This window comes from Drosophila arizonae, chromosome 2 (assembly GCF_054131065.1).
Source record: "Drosophila arizonae isolate 15081-1271.41 chromosome 2, UAZ_ARI_1.0, whole genome shotgun sequence".
Classification (NCBI taxonomy): Eukaryota; Metazoa; Arthropoda; class Insecta; order Diptera; family Drosophilidae; genus Drosophila; species Drosophila arizonae.
Genome location: NC_142922.1, coordinates 31,609,409 through 31,626,992, shown reverse-complemented (window position 1 = coordinate 31,626,992; position 17,584 = coordinate 31,609,409). Strand labels below are relative to the sequence as shown.

At 39.3% G+C, this 17,584-nt stretch overlaps 1 protein-coding gene across 2 annotated transcripts; it reads left to right on the top strand.

The window, feature by feature from the left end:
- The first annotated feature begins 13,133 nt into the window (after nucleotides 1-13,133).
- Nucleotides 13,134-17,584, top strand: cry (circadian regulator cryptochrome). 2 transcript variants are annotated; one of them, XM_018000904.2, is made up of 4 exons: nucleotides 13,134-13,449; nucleotides 14,804-15,147; nucleotides 15,207-16,126; nucleotides 17,236-17,584. In XM_018000904.2, exons 1-4 carry the CDS (start codon nucleotides 13,308-13,310, stop codon nucleotides 17,447-17,449), a joined length of 1,620 nt encoding a protein of 539 aa, XP_017856393.1. In that variant the 5' UTR covers nucleotides 13,134-13,307; the 3' UTR covers nucleotides 17,450-17,584. The 2 variants fall into 2 exon arrangements, with proteins under 2 accessions (XP_017856393.1, XP_089318961.1); XM_089462835.1 differs by lacking the exon at nucleotides 13,134-13,449 and adding an exon at nucleotides 14,281-14,433.

The following is a 17,584-nucleotide window of genomic DNA, read 5'->3' as shown; positions in this document are numbered from 1 at the left end:
ATTGGATTTTCATGGGGTTTCCGTGGACATTTTACACATATTTTATTATATTTTTATTTTACATTTTTCGCAGTTTAATTGAAAAATTCAAATCCCAAAGTGGGACACAAAAAATAAATAATAAAATCAATAATAGCCCATAAAGCAATAAATTATGACTTTTGCGCGTACAAATCCAAAAGTTTTAGAATATGATTTATTTATTTATTCAAAATTTGATTTCGTTTTGTCAAGTTGTTTGCCATTGTGTGTGGAAAGGAGTGGGCAACAAAATGACAATAAAAGGTAATTCGGTAGTAACAACTTGAAGGTAAACACTTAACTAGCTTTATGTGTTTGTGTGTGCATGTGTGTTTGTGTGTGTCTCTGTCCAGGTACTCCGGCTCGATTTATGCTATGGGGGCCAGTCCTCGAACTTTGTCCATAAGTATGTGTGTGTATGAGTGTGTATGAGTGTGTGTGCGTGGGTGTGGGTAAACTCATTCACATACATGGAAAGTAAAAAGCAATTTTCGTAACATTTGCATGCCTTAAACCAACACGCACACACATAAATATATACATATATAGATGTATATATGTATGTATATGTGGGTATATTTATATGTACATAGAGAGCAGCCGTGGGAGACAGGGAAAAGCAAGCGACGACACGCGGCCTACCTTTGTTGGAGTAGCAAAAACTACGATTATGTATGTGGGTGTGTTTGTATGGGAGAGTGTGGATGTATGTGTGTGTGTCTGTAAGTTGAATGGAGTACGTGTTGTGCTGAAAATGCAATTTGCCTTCTGTGCGAAAAGTACGTAAAATTTATGCAAATTTCCCCGAACTGCCCCTGACCCATGGCTCATGCGACGAGAACGGCGATGGCGATTGCGACTCTGCAACAAGCGGAAACAGGAAATGCGCCATTGTGTGCGTGCTCTCGCATGCACGTGTGTGTTTCCGAATGCGACTGTGTGTGTGTGTGCTCGAGTATATATGTATTTAGTACGCGCTAAAATGAAAATGTAGTGAAATATGCGATAGAAGGGGCCAACGAAAAAATATGTAAGCACAAATATGTTACATATACACGACCTCAAATTTGCCCTCCATATAAAAATGGGTATACTAGGTGGGTGGGTAAATATGCAACATCAATATATATTTGACTAGGTTTATGAATAACTTTTGAGGTATTAGGAATTTACGATATACATACGTAAACAATATAATACGAATCATATTATATCATGTTTTTTTTTTTTTTTTTTTTTTTTTTTTATCATATCAATTTAAATATTTTCTCATAATACATGAAAAATTTTAACCAGCTTTCAAAATTATTTTATTTCCTCTATTTGTTTTTATATTGTGAAATCTATTTATTTTACTTTTACGACTTACAAGATAAGACTCTGGATATTTTAAAATTGTGTAGTTCTGCTTCTGAACTTCATCGCTTTCTACTTAAAATTATTGTCTCGATCTTCTTCTCCTGCTTAAGATATACACGATCATCGCAAGCCCGCCAACTATCGACAGGCTCTTAGCCAATAAAATATGTATAAGTATCGTTAGATGTACATAGCTGTTCCCTCTAATCACTTCTTGTTTATTCTAATATTTAGATTATAAAAATATTTGTTCTATATAATTCTATCTGACTGATTCATATTCATACTTCATACAGTGAATAAAAAGCAAAAGCTAATCAATATTAGTTTAGTTTATGATTGCCAAGCAGATCTCGTGCTCCATTACAGGGTATATTTACAACCAATAAGCCAGGGCGTGAGTGCAAGAACTAATGCGCCAACAACAAGACAAACAACAGCAACAGGAACAACAAGAAACTTGAAACGAGAATCGATGCCAACAACAAGGCGTAAATTCGCCATCGATAGTTTTTGACATTGTGTATACGCCTCGTGGTGGTCGTGTGGTGTGCGCTTATGTGTGCATTAGTGGTGCCGCTTGTGACGGCGTTTGGCAAGACAAAAAAACGACAACGCAGAAAGAGAGAGGCGAGAGAGAGAGAGAGAGAGAGAGAGAGGAAAATAGGAAAATATTTTGCACTGGCAGGCAGCAGGGCCAATGGGCAGAACAATGTGTGTGTGGAAAATGAAATGCCGCCGGCTAGTCCAGCATCCATACATAAAACAGATGTGTGTGTTGCTGTGTGCGTGTGAGTGTATGTGTGTGTGTGTCTGATATTGTTTATACTGCATTGCACGTGCCTTTGACATGCCCACGTGGCCTCTATAAAGCCCCTGTGCGTGAATGATCCTGCGTTTTGGCTTATGGGTAAAGAAGTTGAAGCGTATTAAGCAAACACTGCCACAGGCAACAACGGCGCCCTTTGTAGCCGCATGCAGCACACGTGTGTGTATGTGTATATGTGTATGTGCCCCCAAATACCTAGCAGTCGACGCGTCGACTCAAGTGTGTGCGAGTGTGTGTGAGTGTGTGTGAGTGTGTGTGTTGGCTTTTTGCGAGATAAACGGTAGCATTTAATGCGTCCAAATCTTTTTAACGCCACATCAAGCCATTTTTCAATCCAGATCCGAGCGTTAAGATTAAGTTGTCTTTAAGTCGCCTGAAGCCGGGGCTCCAGCTCTTTGCCGACGTGCCGCCAATTGCTGTGGCCCACAGGAGCTGTCAAGAGAGAAACACCTGCATATTATACATATGTGTAGGTAAGCATTTACTTGAAACATCTAAGAGGAATTAAAAACGTTTAACAAAAATTTTGAGTTTTTTATAAATGGGAGCATCCAAATCGAATAAAATGGGAGAGACTGAGCTCTGAAATATTAAACTTAAGGCTTCAGCATAATTAAGTTACAGAAATTTCATAATTTCGTAATGACAATAAGAAATCTGTTTTTGTACTTTGAGTAATCCACAGAAATATTAAATTGTGATGCACAGATATTTAAAATTATACAAAAGTGAGATTCATCTTTGTGCTTCAAGCTTAAATACCTAACTTTTACTGTATTGTAATTTATTCTCGAGAAATAATGGAATGTCTAAAGTCTATTTAAACCTTAAATTGATCGAAACCTAATAATTTTTAGGAATAAAACAATTTGGTACAACTGAAAAAAAAAAACATTATCAAACTAAAATGTATAATTGAGATTGAGACTCTCACTATATACACATTTTATATATATATTCATAATAGTGTCAAACCTTTAAGTCAAATTACCCATATACAAAATAAATTAAAATGCTATAAATTGAAAGGGAGAAGAACTTTAAATTTGTATATAATAATTCAACCCAAAGATCCGCAGTAAATTAAATAAAATAAGAAAGTAATTGAATTAGCTTCTCTATTGATTTCATTTCCTTCACAGCTAATGCCGCTTTCCGTAAAAATATAGTGCCCACAGTTTTGACCTGTCACTGGGAAAGGTAAAAAAGTGCAGAACGAACGGGCGATTACTACAAAGATTTACTGAATGCAAAGAAAATAAAGAAAAAAATAAAATTTCTACGTTACTCAAAAGAAAATTAGTTCAGCTTGTGTGTCGGCTCAAAACAATTATGTGAACTTTGTATTGCATGGGCACTCAGGGGGAAAACGGAAATGAAGCTCGACGTTTGATGAAAATGAAATTTGAATAATGAAAACTCAACTTTTTCGAGTATTTTTCGCTTTTGCTAAAACAAAAGTTCAGCTTCATATAAATTATTTTTATGAATGCCCAGGGAAAATCAAATGTCTGCTAGCTCGATTCGGGTATTTATATTATTTATTTACATGCACACAAATATATATACTTTATTTGTCTGCAGGCATTTTTAATCAGCGGAGTACCTGAGCTGCCTGTCAGCGCTCATAGCGAAAAGCTGGATGATAATATTCACGCCTGGTATCAAATTCATTAAGAGTGATTAATTTTTGTTTGTTGTTGCTCTTGCTGCTGCTGCTGCTGCTGCTGCTATTTTTCCTGTCGCATTTATTAAAATGGCCATCGGGCTCGCAAATCTGTTCCACAAGTTCTTATCTCATTGCCTCGAGTGATTAATATTCTTATATACTGCTCAAGCTGCCAGAAGCTGACATTTTCTTATTGAGCCCCTTGCAGTATAAGCTGTCTGGAAAAGCTTCTCTTGTTTCATATGTGTTGGCTCTAATGGCTGTCGCTCAATGCGCACACACACGCACACCTAACTAAGTAAGCTTGAAGGACTGCGATGTTGCAGAACCACAACAAATTGGGCTCAGCACACACGTCGAAAATAAGCCGATCAAATATTAAATGTAAGCCAAATGTTTGACCAAAAACCATAAGCGACAGCCTGAATAATGGACGGGCCCAGCATGGGGCACACAATGCGACAAAATTCGTTGCACAAACAGAGCCAGAGCATAAATACAAACAGCGATACGAGTACTAAATGCTCCTTTTATTGCTGAAAAGTTGTTCATTACTATCCTTTTTTGGAAAGCCCTTAACTTTTTCTTCGTTCAATTGAATTTTGGCAGCCAGAACTTCTTGACAAATAACAAAAGAAACTTGGGGCAACAAAGTTTATGCCGCAGTTTCTTCGTGAAGAAAACTTAACTAGAGTATATTATATATAATGTGTATATGTTCTGTACGACACAAACACACAGACTAAAGTTCGAATTTCATGGCAACGTTATTATGTCGCGCTCTGTCCATAGGTAAGCTATTTGAAAAACTTTTCAACTATTCCGACGAAATTACTCTTTACATTTTATTTATACCACGCGTTGATTGTGATCCCATTTCCAGCCACTCTAAATTTAGGCAGCCTCCAACCTCCATAAATCGGGAGCCATTTTCCTATTATGCATTTCATAGGTCCGCAACGTGTCGCAGATCTATAATTTGGTCTGGGCCAAGTAATGATAATTTTTGGTGTTCCACTTTCGTCTCGGCTCTCATTTCCAGATGAGTAAATACAAATACAAAGGCACGAGTACTTGACATCAAAGCTATTAGCAAAATTGGCCACATAAAGAGGACGAAAATAAATGAAATAATGCCAGCAGAGTCCCAGCCGAAATGGCTGAGGGAAATATCGCATAAGCGATTCATACGCATACGCACAAATACGCATTCATAGAGAGCTTGAATGGCTTTGGCTCTGGCTCTGGCTCTGGCTCTGGTTCTGGCTCTGGCTCTGGCTATAATCAAATCAAACACAATTTGGCCCATTCGTCTTGGCGACACATGCCCCCATGGCAGATGCTTCTCTATGAGTAGCCTAAGTCGAATTATTTTCTTATAGATGACTTGCACTTACGCACGATATGAATAGCCCCTATCGCATAATAATTACGATGACGCAGAACTTAAAAAATTGCTGACGAATAGCGAGCATTAGTCAATCATTTATCTTGTGGAAATCTTCGAGTATGAGTTTAATAAGCAAATAGTCAAATGAATTTTCTTGAGTATGAAAGAGAATGAAAAGAAAGTGAAAAGTAGTCAATAAAGTGCTCATTGGGGTTTTTTTTATACCCTGAACCCATTGAAAATGGGAAATCAGGGTATAATGGTTTTGTGAAAAGTATGTAACAGGCAGAAGGAATCATCGCAGACCCCATAAAGTATATATATTCTTGATCAGGATGAGGAGCTGAGTTGATATAGCCCTGTCCGTCTGTCCGTCCGTCCGTCCGTATGAGCAAAAGGATCTCAAAAGCTATAAGAGCGCAGTCGCTGCTAACTGCGTAGTCAGCAGAACGCGTGCTTATAAGTGCATGTGTATGTATGTGTGCATAAAAGTTGTCCAGAATGATTAGAATGTCAGCTTGGAGGGTTCAGGGTATCTCCTAGTCGAGAGAGCTCCAGAGAGTGTCCACACTTAAAGCTTGACGATGTCTACCTGGCGGGATCAACATTTGAGAGCGACTAAGTGTCAGATTGAGAGTCGCCCTATATAAAAGGCAGCAGCTGCAGCATTTCTTCAGTCAGCATCCCTGACATAGTGGGGCCGGTCGTGCAGTGTAGTAAAGTGAAGTATGTGATCGTTCAGCAATGTATAAAAGATTTGGTGGAAATATTGCGGAATTACGTAAAGCAAATACGTAGAGAAATCACGTAGAGTAAAGACGTTGAGGAGATACGTAGAGGTAAAATATTTAGAGAATATATCTAGAGGACGTACGGAAGTACGAACGGACAAACAAGCAAGCAAACAAAAATCGTGCAGGGTTTCACAAACTCAACTTATTATCCTGGTTAAGAATATATATATTTTATGGGTTCTGCCGCGCCCGCTTCTGAATTCCCATTTCCAGGGTAAATCAACTTTATTAATTATTGTGCTACCTAAAGAGCTTGAAGCAGCTTATTCTTAATCCAATAATGTATACACAAATGTCTATGAAATAACTTAAAAATGCAATCTTATAAATGAAAAAAATTTAAAAAAAAATGATTCATTTACGTATATAATGATCATTTTCATTGCTTACACTGAATCAATTATTTATTAAATTGTATATTGATGGTACTGGTCGGTTGGCATCATTAATTAGATTGAATTTATATTTGTATCTCACAAATGTTAGTGGGATAACTCAAGCCCTCATATTTCAATCATTCACCTGTCCGTCAAGGAACCTATTAGTTTCAAAACGTTTTCTCATTGCCCAATAGTCTGTCAATCTGTCATTTCATCAATTGTGCATGCTGACATTTCAGCATCGAGCTATTGATTGTGTATTATTATTCACATCAATAAATCACTGAGTCAGTCAATCTGGAAATTCTCTATTACGGCTTCGTTTCACCCAAGCAGTCAGCTGCCGAGTCCGTCCGCCAATCAGTCAATATATGCGGCAAATAAGTTCTTATCACGTCGATTGGCGCGCAGTCCCCAAGCAATTAACCAAGTAACACACAGCACTCTCCCACGACTACTCCCACGACTGCTCCCACTCCTCATTGACTTTCAGCTGGCGCATTCAATCAGAGTCTAATTGGCTTACAGCTGGCACTGCAGCCATTCAATAATATGCCACGGTCCGCGCTCCATGCGCCATGCTCCACGCTCTCGCAGCTGGGCCGCAGGACGGTTTGGCGACCTACTTTCAGACCTGGCTGAACTACCTGCGCTTGCCAGGCGTCGACTGGACCATGTCCTGTGGGCACCTGTGTCTGCGTGCCTGTGTGCCTGTGTGTGTGCTGATGCGACTTCAAAGGACAGCTGCTGCTTTACATAATTATTTATGGGAGTTAATTTGTTGGCACGCATGCCTACGCATAGCAACGAGAGCTGGCCCGATCAATCACACATAAAACAATATTTACAAGTTGAGAATGAACTGCACGTTAACAGCCGGCCGATGCGAGCAGTCCTCACTGTACCCAGCGCCCAGTGGCCAGAGCCCAGTCTGTTGAGCGGACGCATCAATGGGCCTGCAGGCAGCCCCAACAATAGCTGACTGCAGTGCGTCTATCCAGAGGCATGTTGGGCTCATATGCCTGGAGGCAAGGTCCTGCGGTGCCTGGCGCTGACAGGCCAACACAAACAGACGCTCACTCAACCACACACTGCTGTCAATTATGGTTGAGTGGACGCCTGCGAGTCTGGCATTTGACTTAAAATAAACAACAGTCGGCAGCAAAGAATAACATGGGCTCTAAAATAACTAATGTGGCATCCGGGCATAGATAAGATGAAATCTAAATAACCCAAAGGATGCGCAATGCGTATGAGTGTATTTGTGTATGTGTGTATGTGGGTGGGTGTGGCATGCAATGATTTGTGGGCTCCAATAAATCGCTTAGCCAATCTGTTCGAATTGAAAGCCGAATGTAAACATCAACAGCACAACTGCAAATATTATTTAACAACTGTTTGCTCAAATAAATTCCGATTTGTTTGCCCATTGCAAAGCGAGCTAGCTAATTAAAGCTGAATGCATAAGGCACAATTTTTATACACATTTTTTGAAAAATTATTATTTTCAATATTTGGGTCATAAATACTTTTGCTTGGCAATTATGTCTGCTGCACAGCTTCACATATTTTGGTAGAAATAATATTATTATTGAAATACCTTGCGGAAATTTCAATGAGAGTTCATAATTAAAAGCAGACTCAATTAACTCCCGACAAATATGGACATCTGGGAATTGAAAGTCTCTGTGGGCAGGCCGGCTGTGTGGGCGAATCCATGATAACGAGTCGGCGAATTAATTGTTATACATCTGGGTAATTAATTTGTGATGCGAGCTGCGAGTGTGTGAAAGGCAAAGGGGAAAAGGATGTAACTAGCTTACAATAATATGTCACAAACAAGAGTTTAAACGTGCGTATGCTTGATTTGTGCATGCGTATGCTACGCATGCATGTTTCCTTGTTCGACTTGTATTTGTTGAATCAACAGTGGTCCTCTGGGTTCACACACACACACACACACACACACACACACACACACACGCAAAGGAAAAGTTGAATCTGTATGTGCACGATATGAGTACGTGCAGTTAGGACTTTCATGAGCTGCTTGCACACATAAATAAAGCTCCGAGGCGATTAGGTCACAGGATTTGGCATTTTTGCAACTTACTGGCTTAGCTTGATTGCTCCGCTGCTATGTGGAAATGGCTATTTTGGTTTATTGTCTTCGTTATAATCGTCTTACGTTGCATACCGAAGCAGCCATTGCAAACAGAAATGATTGTGGTCCAGCTAAACACAAATTGAGATTCGAATGATTCCTTCTGTTTGCAATGCCTGTTGTTGGAAATGAGCCGAAAAATATTACAAAGCTGACGCTTAAAGCTAACCACAACATAAATGAGTTTGCATTTCGTCGACCACAGCAGCCGCAACAATAGAAAATATATATCAAAGAAAGTAATTGTATTTCATGATAGATAACTTTAGTTAACAAAAACCCCACAGAAAATCAATTTGTTTTTGGCGAGAGATTGAAAAATAGTTAATAAATATTTATGTTATGGCTAATGCTTGTAGCTCTCCCTTATCCCTTATCCGATGCAAAATCATGTGCCAGTTTCGTATTTTCCCATGTGCATAAATTTATTTCAAGTCCTTTTTGAAACCCCATTGACGTCAATTCAAGATTCATATTTGTGTAGCAAAAACAAAGAAGACTTCTCTAGGCGGGAGTGCCTGACTAGAATGCAGATATCCGTACAGAAAGCTGAGCTGCTGTTTCATTCATTGTATTCATGTTTATGCATGTGTTTGTGTTTAATACTTTTTAGTGCATAGGAATTCCACGTTTAGTCTGCATTTTGGACTGAATTATATTATATTATTATATTATTGATATATATATATATTATTCATTAGATTTTATTGACGGAAAGTATGCATTAGCTACGCATAGCTATGCAACCTGATAAGCTCCTCCTGTCTGTTTTCCTTTATGCCATGAGTAAATTTGTAGTTTTTGCCAACTGCGCATAGTTATGGAAAGTAATAAACTGGTCCTGCCTGTGCTCAAGATTTTGTATTTTTTGGCTGCGTTCATTTGGACTCTGGTCGTCATCATGATTCAGAATAGTTTATAGATTACATATAATAAACTAATATAAAGTTCACCTGCATGCACAAAAACATTATACCCTGCAGAAGGCATGTCTAATCTCAATGGGTATAAAAATCGCTTAATACACGTGCAATTTTCCAAGCCTTTGGAGTTTATTTCCGCAAACATATACTTATTTTTAGCGTCAACTCTCACAAGTGTCTGCAGCGACTGACGTCAATGGAAAGTTGCAGTTACGCGAAATAAAGCAATAAAAAATTGAAGCTCTCTGTCAGGAGCAGGCCTTCAAGCAATCAAATTCCAATTCCAATTCGTGTGTAAGTGCTTATTTCCACTCAACGCTCAACGCTCAATGCTTGCTGCAGCTGCTTTGATTTATGGTCTGAGCATTTCACTGTGGCTCGAAGGAATTTCCGTAAGGAATTGTTTCTGGACTGCCAGAGCGCTAAGCAGCAGGAGCAGCAGCAGGAGCAGCAGCAGCAGGAGCAGTCCTCGGGAGTGCTGCCATAACATCTTCCGCACAGTTATCAAATGGCAGTTGGGGCACACATAACTGGCCATTCACAATAAACAATCTAGTACAATACACACTGAAAATTATATAAAATTTATTTAACAATCAGCTCTGCAACGAGCTGCATTCGCATTCGCATTCCGTTGCAATGTCATGAGCGTGGACTTGCCATGATGTAAAGTAACGAACCGTCAACAGGAACAGCAGCAACAGCTGCCAGGAGATGCCATACAAGGCGGCATCCTTTTGTTTTCTCTCTCTCTCTCTCTCTCTCTCTTCCTTCCTCTTTATGTGTGTGTGTGTGACCATGTGTGTTCACATGTGTGTATGTGTGTGTGTGTGTGTACTGATTGCACAAAGGCATCAAGCCCGTCAACTCCTTAGTGACGTGTTGAGCAAAAGAAAAACAAGCAACTGCCTGGGCACCAAGGACAGCTGAGCCAAGGAAACAACGCAAAGGACTCAAAGCAGCGCACCTGAACGTAGGCCAACGTAACAACGGCGAACAGTGGTCGCCAAACACAATAAACTACTCAAAATATAAAATAATGAATGATGGAACGAATGACAAATGCAAATTATTATCTGCATTTTTAAGTTCTGCAGAGCCTAAGTCTAAAAAAATAAATCTAAAAATGTTTAGAAAAAGTTTTGTAAACGTGTTTTGAGTGAACATATTGCATTCACAAAATTTATATAAAAATTATAAATTCAGGATGAAATTATTATTATTATTATAAATATAATTTATACTATATCATATTTATATATAATATATATAATGTAAGCTTCTGGTTATTTAAAATTATTTAAACATAATACTATATTTTGTTCCTGCATAATGATCAATAGAAGAGAATTCATTAATCAATGATTCAAAAACTTCAACAAATACTGAAATTTGATTTTTTTCACTGCTTAAAATTGCTGTGAAGTTTTTATTTTACAAATCTCCAATTAAAAAAAAAATCAGAAAGAATATAAAATGAGTGCTTAAGTGCTTGATGTGAATTTATTCATAAATTTATTATTATTATTTTTTTAATATAAATAATGTTTATATATATATATTACAATAAACGAATAATATATTACAATAAATTATTACAATACATTCATTATTTCTCTTTTCACATATTTGAACAAATTTTAGTTGCAATCTCAGCGTTGATTTGCAGTTAGCTTTTGGCTGGCTCTATGGCAACGAGGTGAATGCTCCTCGCATAGTTTGTCTCATATGGTTTCCACTACTCCATGGTGCGGATTTTCATTTTTTATCAGATCCGCTGTGGCACGTCTGCTTGCATTCGCCCCTCGTCTTCATTAACTTAAAATTGCACAGCTTTGTTCTTAGTTGTCGCAATCTTTGTCGGCTGTTGTTGATGTTGTTGTTGTTAGAGTAAATGTTGCGTCGGACACGTGGGCCACGTGCGTGGGTCTGCCTGGGGCCATTGTATTGGCAATGGGCGTGCCAGATTATAGTTACCGCCAATATGGCCTTTTCCTCCCTCCAAGCGGGCGACAAACGCTTCTCTGCCCCCTTTTTGGGTGACATGCAAAGCTGCAGTTTTCGATGCACTGCCACAGAAGCTAACACAAAAACATTTGCGGAGCAGACGAGGTAGTAAGCCAGCTGAGGGCTTAGGTTTAGAATTGACGTACCATTGTACTGTCAATTTGAAAACCACAAACAAGCAAAAATTGAAGGCTGCTTACCAAGCGACAGGAAAATACCCTTTCGCAGCATAAGTAAATTTTACTATGAGTAGGAACTGAATTTTAGCAAAACTACAATTGAATAAATTAAATTACATTACATTGAAAACAATTTATGTATTAATTGTCGTACAGATATTACATTTTTGACTTTAACGCTATTAATCTAGTTCATCGCTCTGCTTTATTAGCACTTGTTTTTAGGTGTCTTGAGCAATACTACAAAATTGGAAACAATAATGAATAATTAAATTTTTTTTTTTTAAATTAAAGTAGAATCGGGTTATACGAGGCAAAGTTGTGCGGTTATAACGACGGTCCTTTGAGTATCGTTTTAATTAAAGAAAAATGGTGTTTAGGTCTATCTTATTACTCTTCATGTTGATTTGATTTTATATCATATCATGTTAGGCCGAAAATAAAAGAATATAGAAGAATTTAGCTTTTTCATAATTTTTATAACTATAAATTTCATAAAAGTATGCTACGTTTAAATTATTCTCCTTTACAAATTGAAGAAAATAATTATGTATTGCGTTTTCTCATAGTCTCTAATTTTTAAATCCTTTTTTGTAGAAAATAGTTTTAATTAGGGGTACTTCAACAGTAGGATAAAAACACTTTTAGAATGGATAATGACAAAACGCCATTTTTTTTTTTTTTTTTTTTTTTTTTTTTTGTGAGAAACAATGTTAATTAAATAGGCCATCTTTTTTCGTGTCACTGGTTTGACAATATATTGTTAATAAAAATTGAATTGAATTCCTATATTTTATGGAAAGATGACCCACACAAGATGTAAACTCTATTTTTCACAATGATTAATGACATGTATCCCTTTGTTATTATGATTTCAGTTATAGCTCGATTATAATATATTGCCACATATATCAGATTTATATAAATTACTTTTAGTTGCTTAGCTTAATCTTAACAAGTTTTTCTTTCTTTGTATTTGCTTAGTTTTTCCAACCCTCTTACATATCTCTCTAGTTTACTTAAGTGTACGCTAGGAATATATCATTCAAGCAAGCCCAATGACATAGTCGCTATACCCTAGCTGAGGTCATAACAAAATCGCTAGCGACGTAATAAGCAGCAACAGTTGAGCTTTGGGGTTGTAGTCGGACGTCGACGCTCGTTGCGGCGGGTGTGCGGGGGCGACTCTGGTTAGCTGAGCGTAGTGCAGTGCTCAAAATGCAACGAGCCGTGTGTTAAGTGCTTCCCGCTGCTATTGCCACTCACAAATACACACACACACACACACACTCACACACACATGCAGTCTGTAAGCATTCGCACACTTGAGAGAGAGACGGGCACACGCGCTCAGCTTTGTATTGACGCACTCGACGGCGATGAGAAATGTCAAAGCTAAAGCTTCAGTGCGGCGGCCGGGTCCCCTAAGCAACTGAACTTGCAGTCAGTCGTAAACGCTGTCCACGTCGTCGCAGTTGCTCCATTCGCAAATCGAACGTCAACGCGAGCGCATCTCGTCGACGGAGCAAGCCAGCAACTAATTGGAAAACTGATAAACAGTCGAGACTGAAGCGCACTCAGAGATCTGCAGCATGGCACGGTGCGGCGCGAATGTGATTTGGTTTCGCCATGGCCTCCGGCTCCACGACAATCCAGCGATGCTGGCCGCCCTGTCCAACAAAGATCAAGACGTCGCCCTGATACCCATTTTCATATTCGATGGCGAGAGCGCGGGTAAGTCAAGTCAGCTAGTTGCAGTTAACGCTGTCGTCCATCTGATTGGACTGAGTTCTACGATTACGTTCGCCGGCTCTCTATGTCTACTATGAGATAATAGTGCGACTCAGCGACTTTGTATTACCAAATATTTAGTGGATCGCTCGAGCGAGCGTTGCAAGCACATCATGTTTCCATGGCCAAAGAGGGAGACACAAGGCGACTCTACTCGTGCTTAGGTACAATCAACCCAAACAAAACAATGCGTTCTAATAGGCGAGAAAGAGAGAGAAAGAGAGAGAGAGAGAGAGAGGGAGAGCTAGGCAGAGAGCTATGTAGAGGCAGAAGCGAGAAACCATTGCAATTGCAGGCAATTAGCTTCTCAGAGAGACTTTGATAGTAATATATATATTTATATATAACATATGCACACACACATATATATTTGTATATATGCAGCGCGTGTATCGCCAAACAAATGTAAATGGGATATAAGAAATATTTTTAAATTGAATATGTACAGTTGGGCCTAAAACAGGGCTTCTTATTGAAAAATTTAACTTAGAAACTCATTTTTATTTAGCTCTGATTTTTATGTAGAATATATAATTAAATTATTTGTTTTTATTACTTGCACTTTTTTACTTTTACATCTTTGACACTTATTATTTTTTTCACTGTTCATATAAAAAAAAAAAAAAAAAAAAAAAAACATAAAAAAAATTAATGTATTATAAAATTAAAGAAATAGTTAGAAAATTTATTTTAAAAAATTTAATTTTTTGTTAAATTTTTTAACTATTAATATTTGTTATTTTTTGTATCGATTTAATTAATACAGTCGAGAACCGCGCTAAATCGAAAAAATTCCATCCCCTTGATCAAATTCGCTCGCGATAATTCTCGATAATTTGAATTTCCGCGTAAAGAGAAGAATAGAACTGATCCCCTTGCCATTTAAAATTATGGGGACCCGACTGTAATAATAACGTTTATGTTAAGGTATTTATAAAAATATTTTGTATTTCAAATTTTGTACTCATATGTAAATATTATTTTTTTTTTTTTAATTTTCTTTTTATTTTATCCATCTTTTATTTTAAAATAATTTTATTTTTAGTAACATTTTAACATACAATTGAACATTTATTTTTAGGATTTAGGAACCGATTTTAAACAATTTTAATTCATTTCTCACTTTCACTTAGTCTCACTTGCTACTTTTCTTCCATAGCTAGTATAGAAGGATACATATCCATTACTTTAAAATATTTATTAATATTTCTATTACTTAAAATATTGTCCATATTGTCATATAAGTTAATGCATTGCATTGGAGTAATTACTAATTTATTTGACATTCATATTCTAGGCACCAAAAATGTCGGCTACAATCGCATGCGCTTCTTGCTGGACTCACTGCAGGACATCGACCGGCAGTTGCAGGAGGCGACGGAAGGGCGCGGTGGTCTGCTCATTTGCGAGGGCCAGCCTGTGCGCATCTTTCGGCGTCTGCATGAGCACGTGGGCCTGCACAAGATCTGCGTGGAGCAGGACTGCGAGCCCATCTGGAACGAGCGGGACGAAGCAGTCAAAAGCCTCTGCCGCGAACTGAGCATCGAGTACGTGGAGAAGGTGTCGCACACGCTGTGGGATCCACGCACGGTGATCGATACGAACGGCGGCATCGCACCACTGACCTATCAGATGTTCCTAGTAAGTAACTGCAGCTTCACTAGCAACTGTTGACCGGCTAATCACTGCTCGACCTGCAGCACACGGTGCAGATTATTGGCCTGCCGCCAAGGCCGGTGCGCGATCCGAACTTTGAGGGCGTCAAGTTTGTGCAGCTGTCTCCGGAGCTGCGCCATGACATCGGCTGCTTTGAGATGACCCCCACGCCGGAGCACTTCAATGTATACAGCGACAACATGGGCTACCTGGCCAAAATCAACTGGGTCGGCGGCGAGACGCAGGCGCTGCTGCTGCTGGGGGAGCGGCTCAAGGTGGAGCAGCACGCCTTCGAGCGAGGCTACTATCTGCCCAACCAGGCCATGCCCAACATTCTGGATACGCCCAAGTCGATGAGCGCCCACTTGCGCTTTGGCTGCCTGTCCGTGCGCAGGTTCTACTGGTGCATGCACGACCTCTTCAAGAACGTGCAGCTGCGCGCCTGCGTCCGGGGCGTCCAAATGTCGGGCGGCGCCCACATTACCGGGCAGCTGATATGGCGTGAGTATTTCTACACGATGTCGGTGAACAACCCACAGTACGACCGCATGGAGGGCAACGAGATCTGCCTCAGCATACCCTGGGCGAAGCCCGATGCCGAGCAGCTGCAGCGCTGGCGCTTGGGCCAGACGGGCTTCCCGCTGATCGACAGCGCCATGCGGCAGCTGCTGGCCGAGGGCTGGCTGCACCACACGCTCCGCAACACGGTGGCCACCTTCCTCACACGTGGCGGCCTCTGGCAGAACTGGGAGTTCGGCCTGCAGCACTTCCTCAAGTATCTGCTGGACGCCGATTGGTCGGTCTGCGCGGGCAACTGGATGTGGGTATCCAGCTCGGCATTCGAGCGACTTCTCGACTCCTCCCTCGTCACCTGTCCCGTGGCGCTGGCCAAGCGCCTCGACCCCAACGGCCAGTACATCAAGCAGTACGTGCCAGAGCTACAGCACGTGCCCAAGGAGTACATGTGAGTTGTGTTTTGCTATACAAATTGCCTCTCATTCAGAGAGGCAACTAGGCCATTGAATGATAGTATCCTGGAAATGTAATGTCCTTAAGAATCGGCAGTATTATCAAATGAAGCATGTTTCAGCTATATCAGTTAATGCCTTAAAAGTGTCTAGATGCCAGCTGAAATCTAAGTTGTAAATACTTGAGATCACAAATAATCTTTAAAATTTGGTCCAAAAAGTAAAAAAGAGAAGAAATTCTTCGAGTTTTTGAATATGCTCTTTGGGCTTTTAGAATATACTCAAAATTCAATTTTAAATATCACCACTTAGATCACCTTTATTTCTACTATTCTTTATTATATATATTTATTATTCTTATAATATTATTATGGTATATTGTATACATCCCATAATACATATATAAATAATGGTACATATATCGAAAATATATATCTTAACTTTATTGGTATCCCAGACTTCCATTATAGCTTGTAGCAGCGGTCTTTGTATTACCGCCTTGAAAATGGGAAATCAGGGTATAATGGTTTTCTTAAAATGTATGTAATTGGTAGAAGGAGGCGTGGCAGACCCCACAAAGTATATATATTCTTGATCAGGGCGACGAGCTGAGTACGATTTGGCCCTGTCCGTCTGTCCCTTCGTCCGTCTGTCCGTATGACAGTACTTGTTTACTTCAGACTTCTGTCAGTCTTTCTACATGTGTTCGCATTCCTCTCGTTTGTCAAATCATACCGACTATATGCGAAGTACATAAGTAGCCCTCTCAGATGAACTCAGCAACACTCCCGACCACAGCTTACAACGGTTATAGTTGTTTCTCCCTTGGGAAAAGTATATGCTCTATATATCAGTAATGGATAGTACGAGTTTTCGGTTTCTCTCTAATAACGTTGCAGTAAGCAATTACTAACACAACATCTTGATATCACATCATTACTACACGCCATGCTGCAGTTTATACGCCCCTGTGTAATTAGTTTCTTACATCATGCCGATACGACATGTTTGCATATATTTAATGTAATGAATATTTCATAAATCATAGTGTTTCTGTTGCTTTTTTAACTATTGACCCATTTCATAAATTTTCTTTCATTTCTAGCCACGAGCCTTGGCTGATGTCAGCTGAGGAGCAGAAGCGCTACGAGTGCTTGATTGGAGTCCATTATCCAGATCGCATTATTGATCTGTCGCTGGCCTCGAAGCGGAATATGCTGGCAATGAAGGCACTACGCAATTCCCTGATAGAGCCGCCGCCCCATTGCCGGCCCTCTAATGAGGAGGAGGTGCGTCAATTCTTTTGGCTGGCCGACTGAGGAGCTCCAAAGCCAATAATACTTTCAAGTGTATCTGTGTTTTAATTTCCTATATCAACAACAACAAAATATAATGATGCATATCTATATATATCGTGTATGTAAAATAAAATGTCGCTTGTATATCATTAATAA

Coding starts and splice junctions, on each gene's coding strand:
- cry (XM_018000904.2), top strand. CDS start 13,308: ATGGCACGGTGCGGCGCGAATGTGATTTGGTTTCGCCATGGCCTCCGG. Junction 13,450..14,803: donor ATTCGATGGCGAGAGCGCGG/GTAAGTCAAGTC, acceptor TTCATATTCTAG/GCACCAAAAATGTCGGCTAC. Junction 15,148..15,206: donor TGACCTATCAGATGTTCCTA/GTAAGTAACTGC, acceptor CTCGACCTGCAG/CACACGGTGCAGATTATTGG.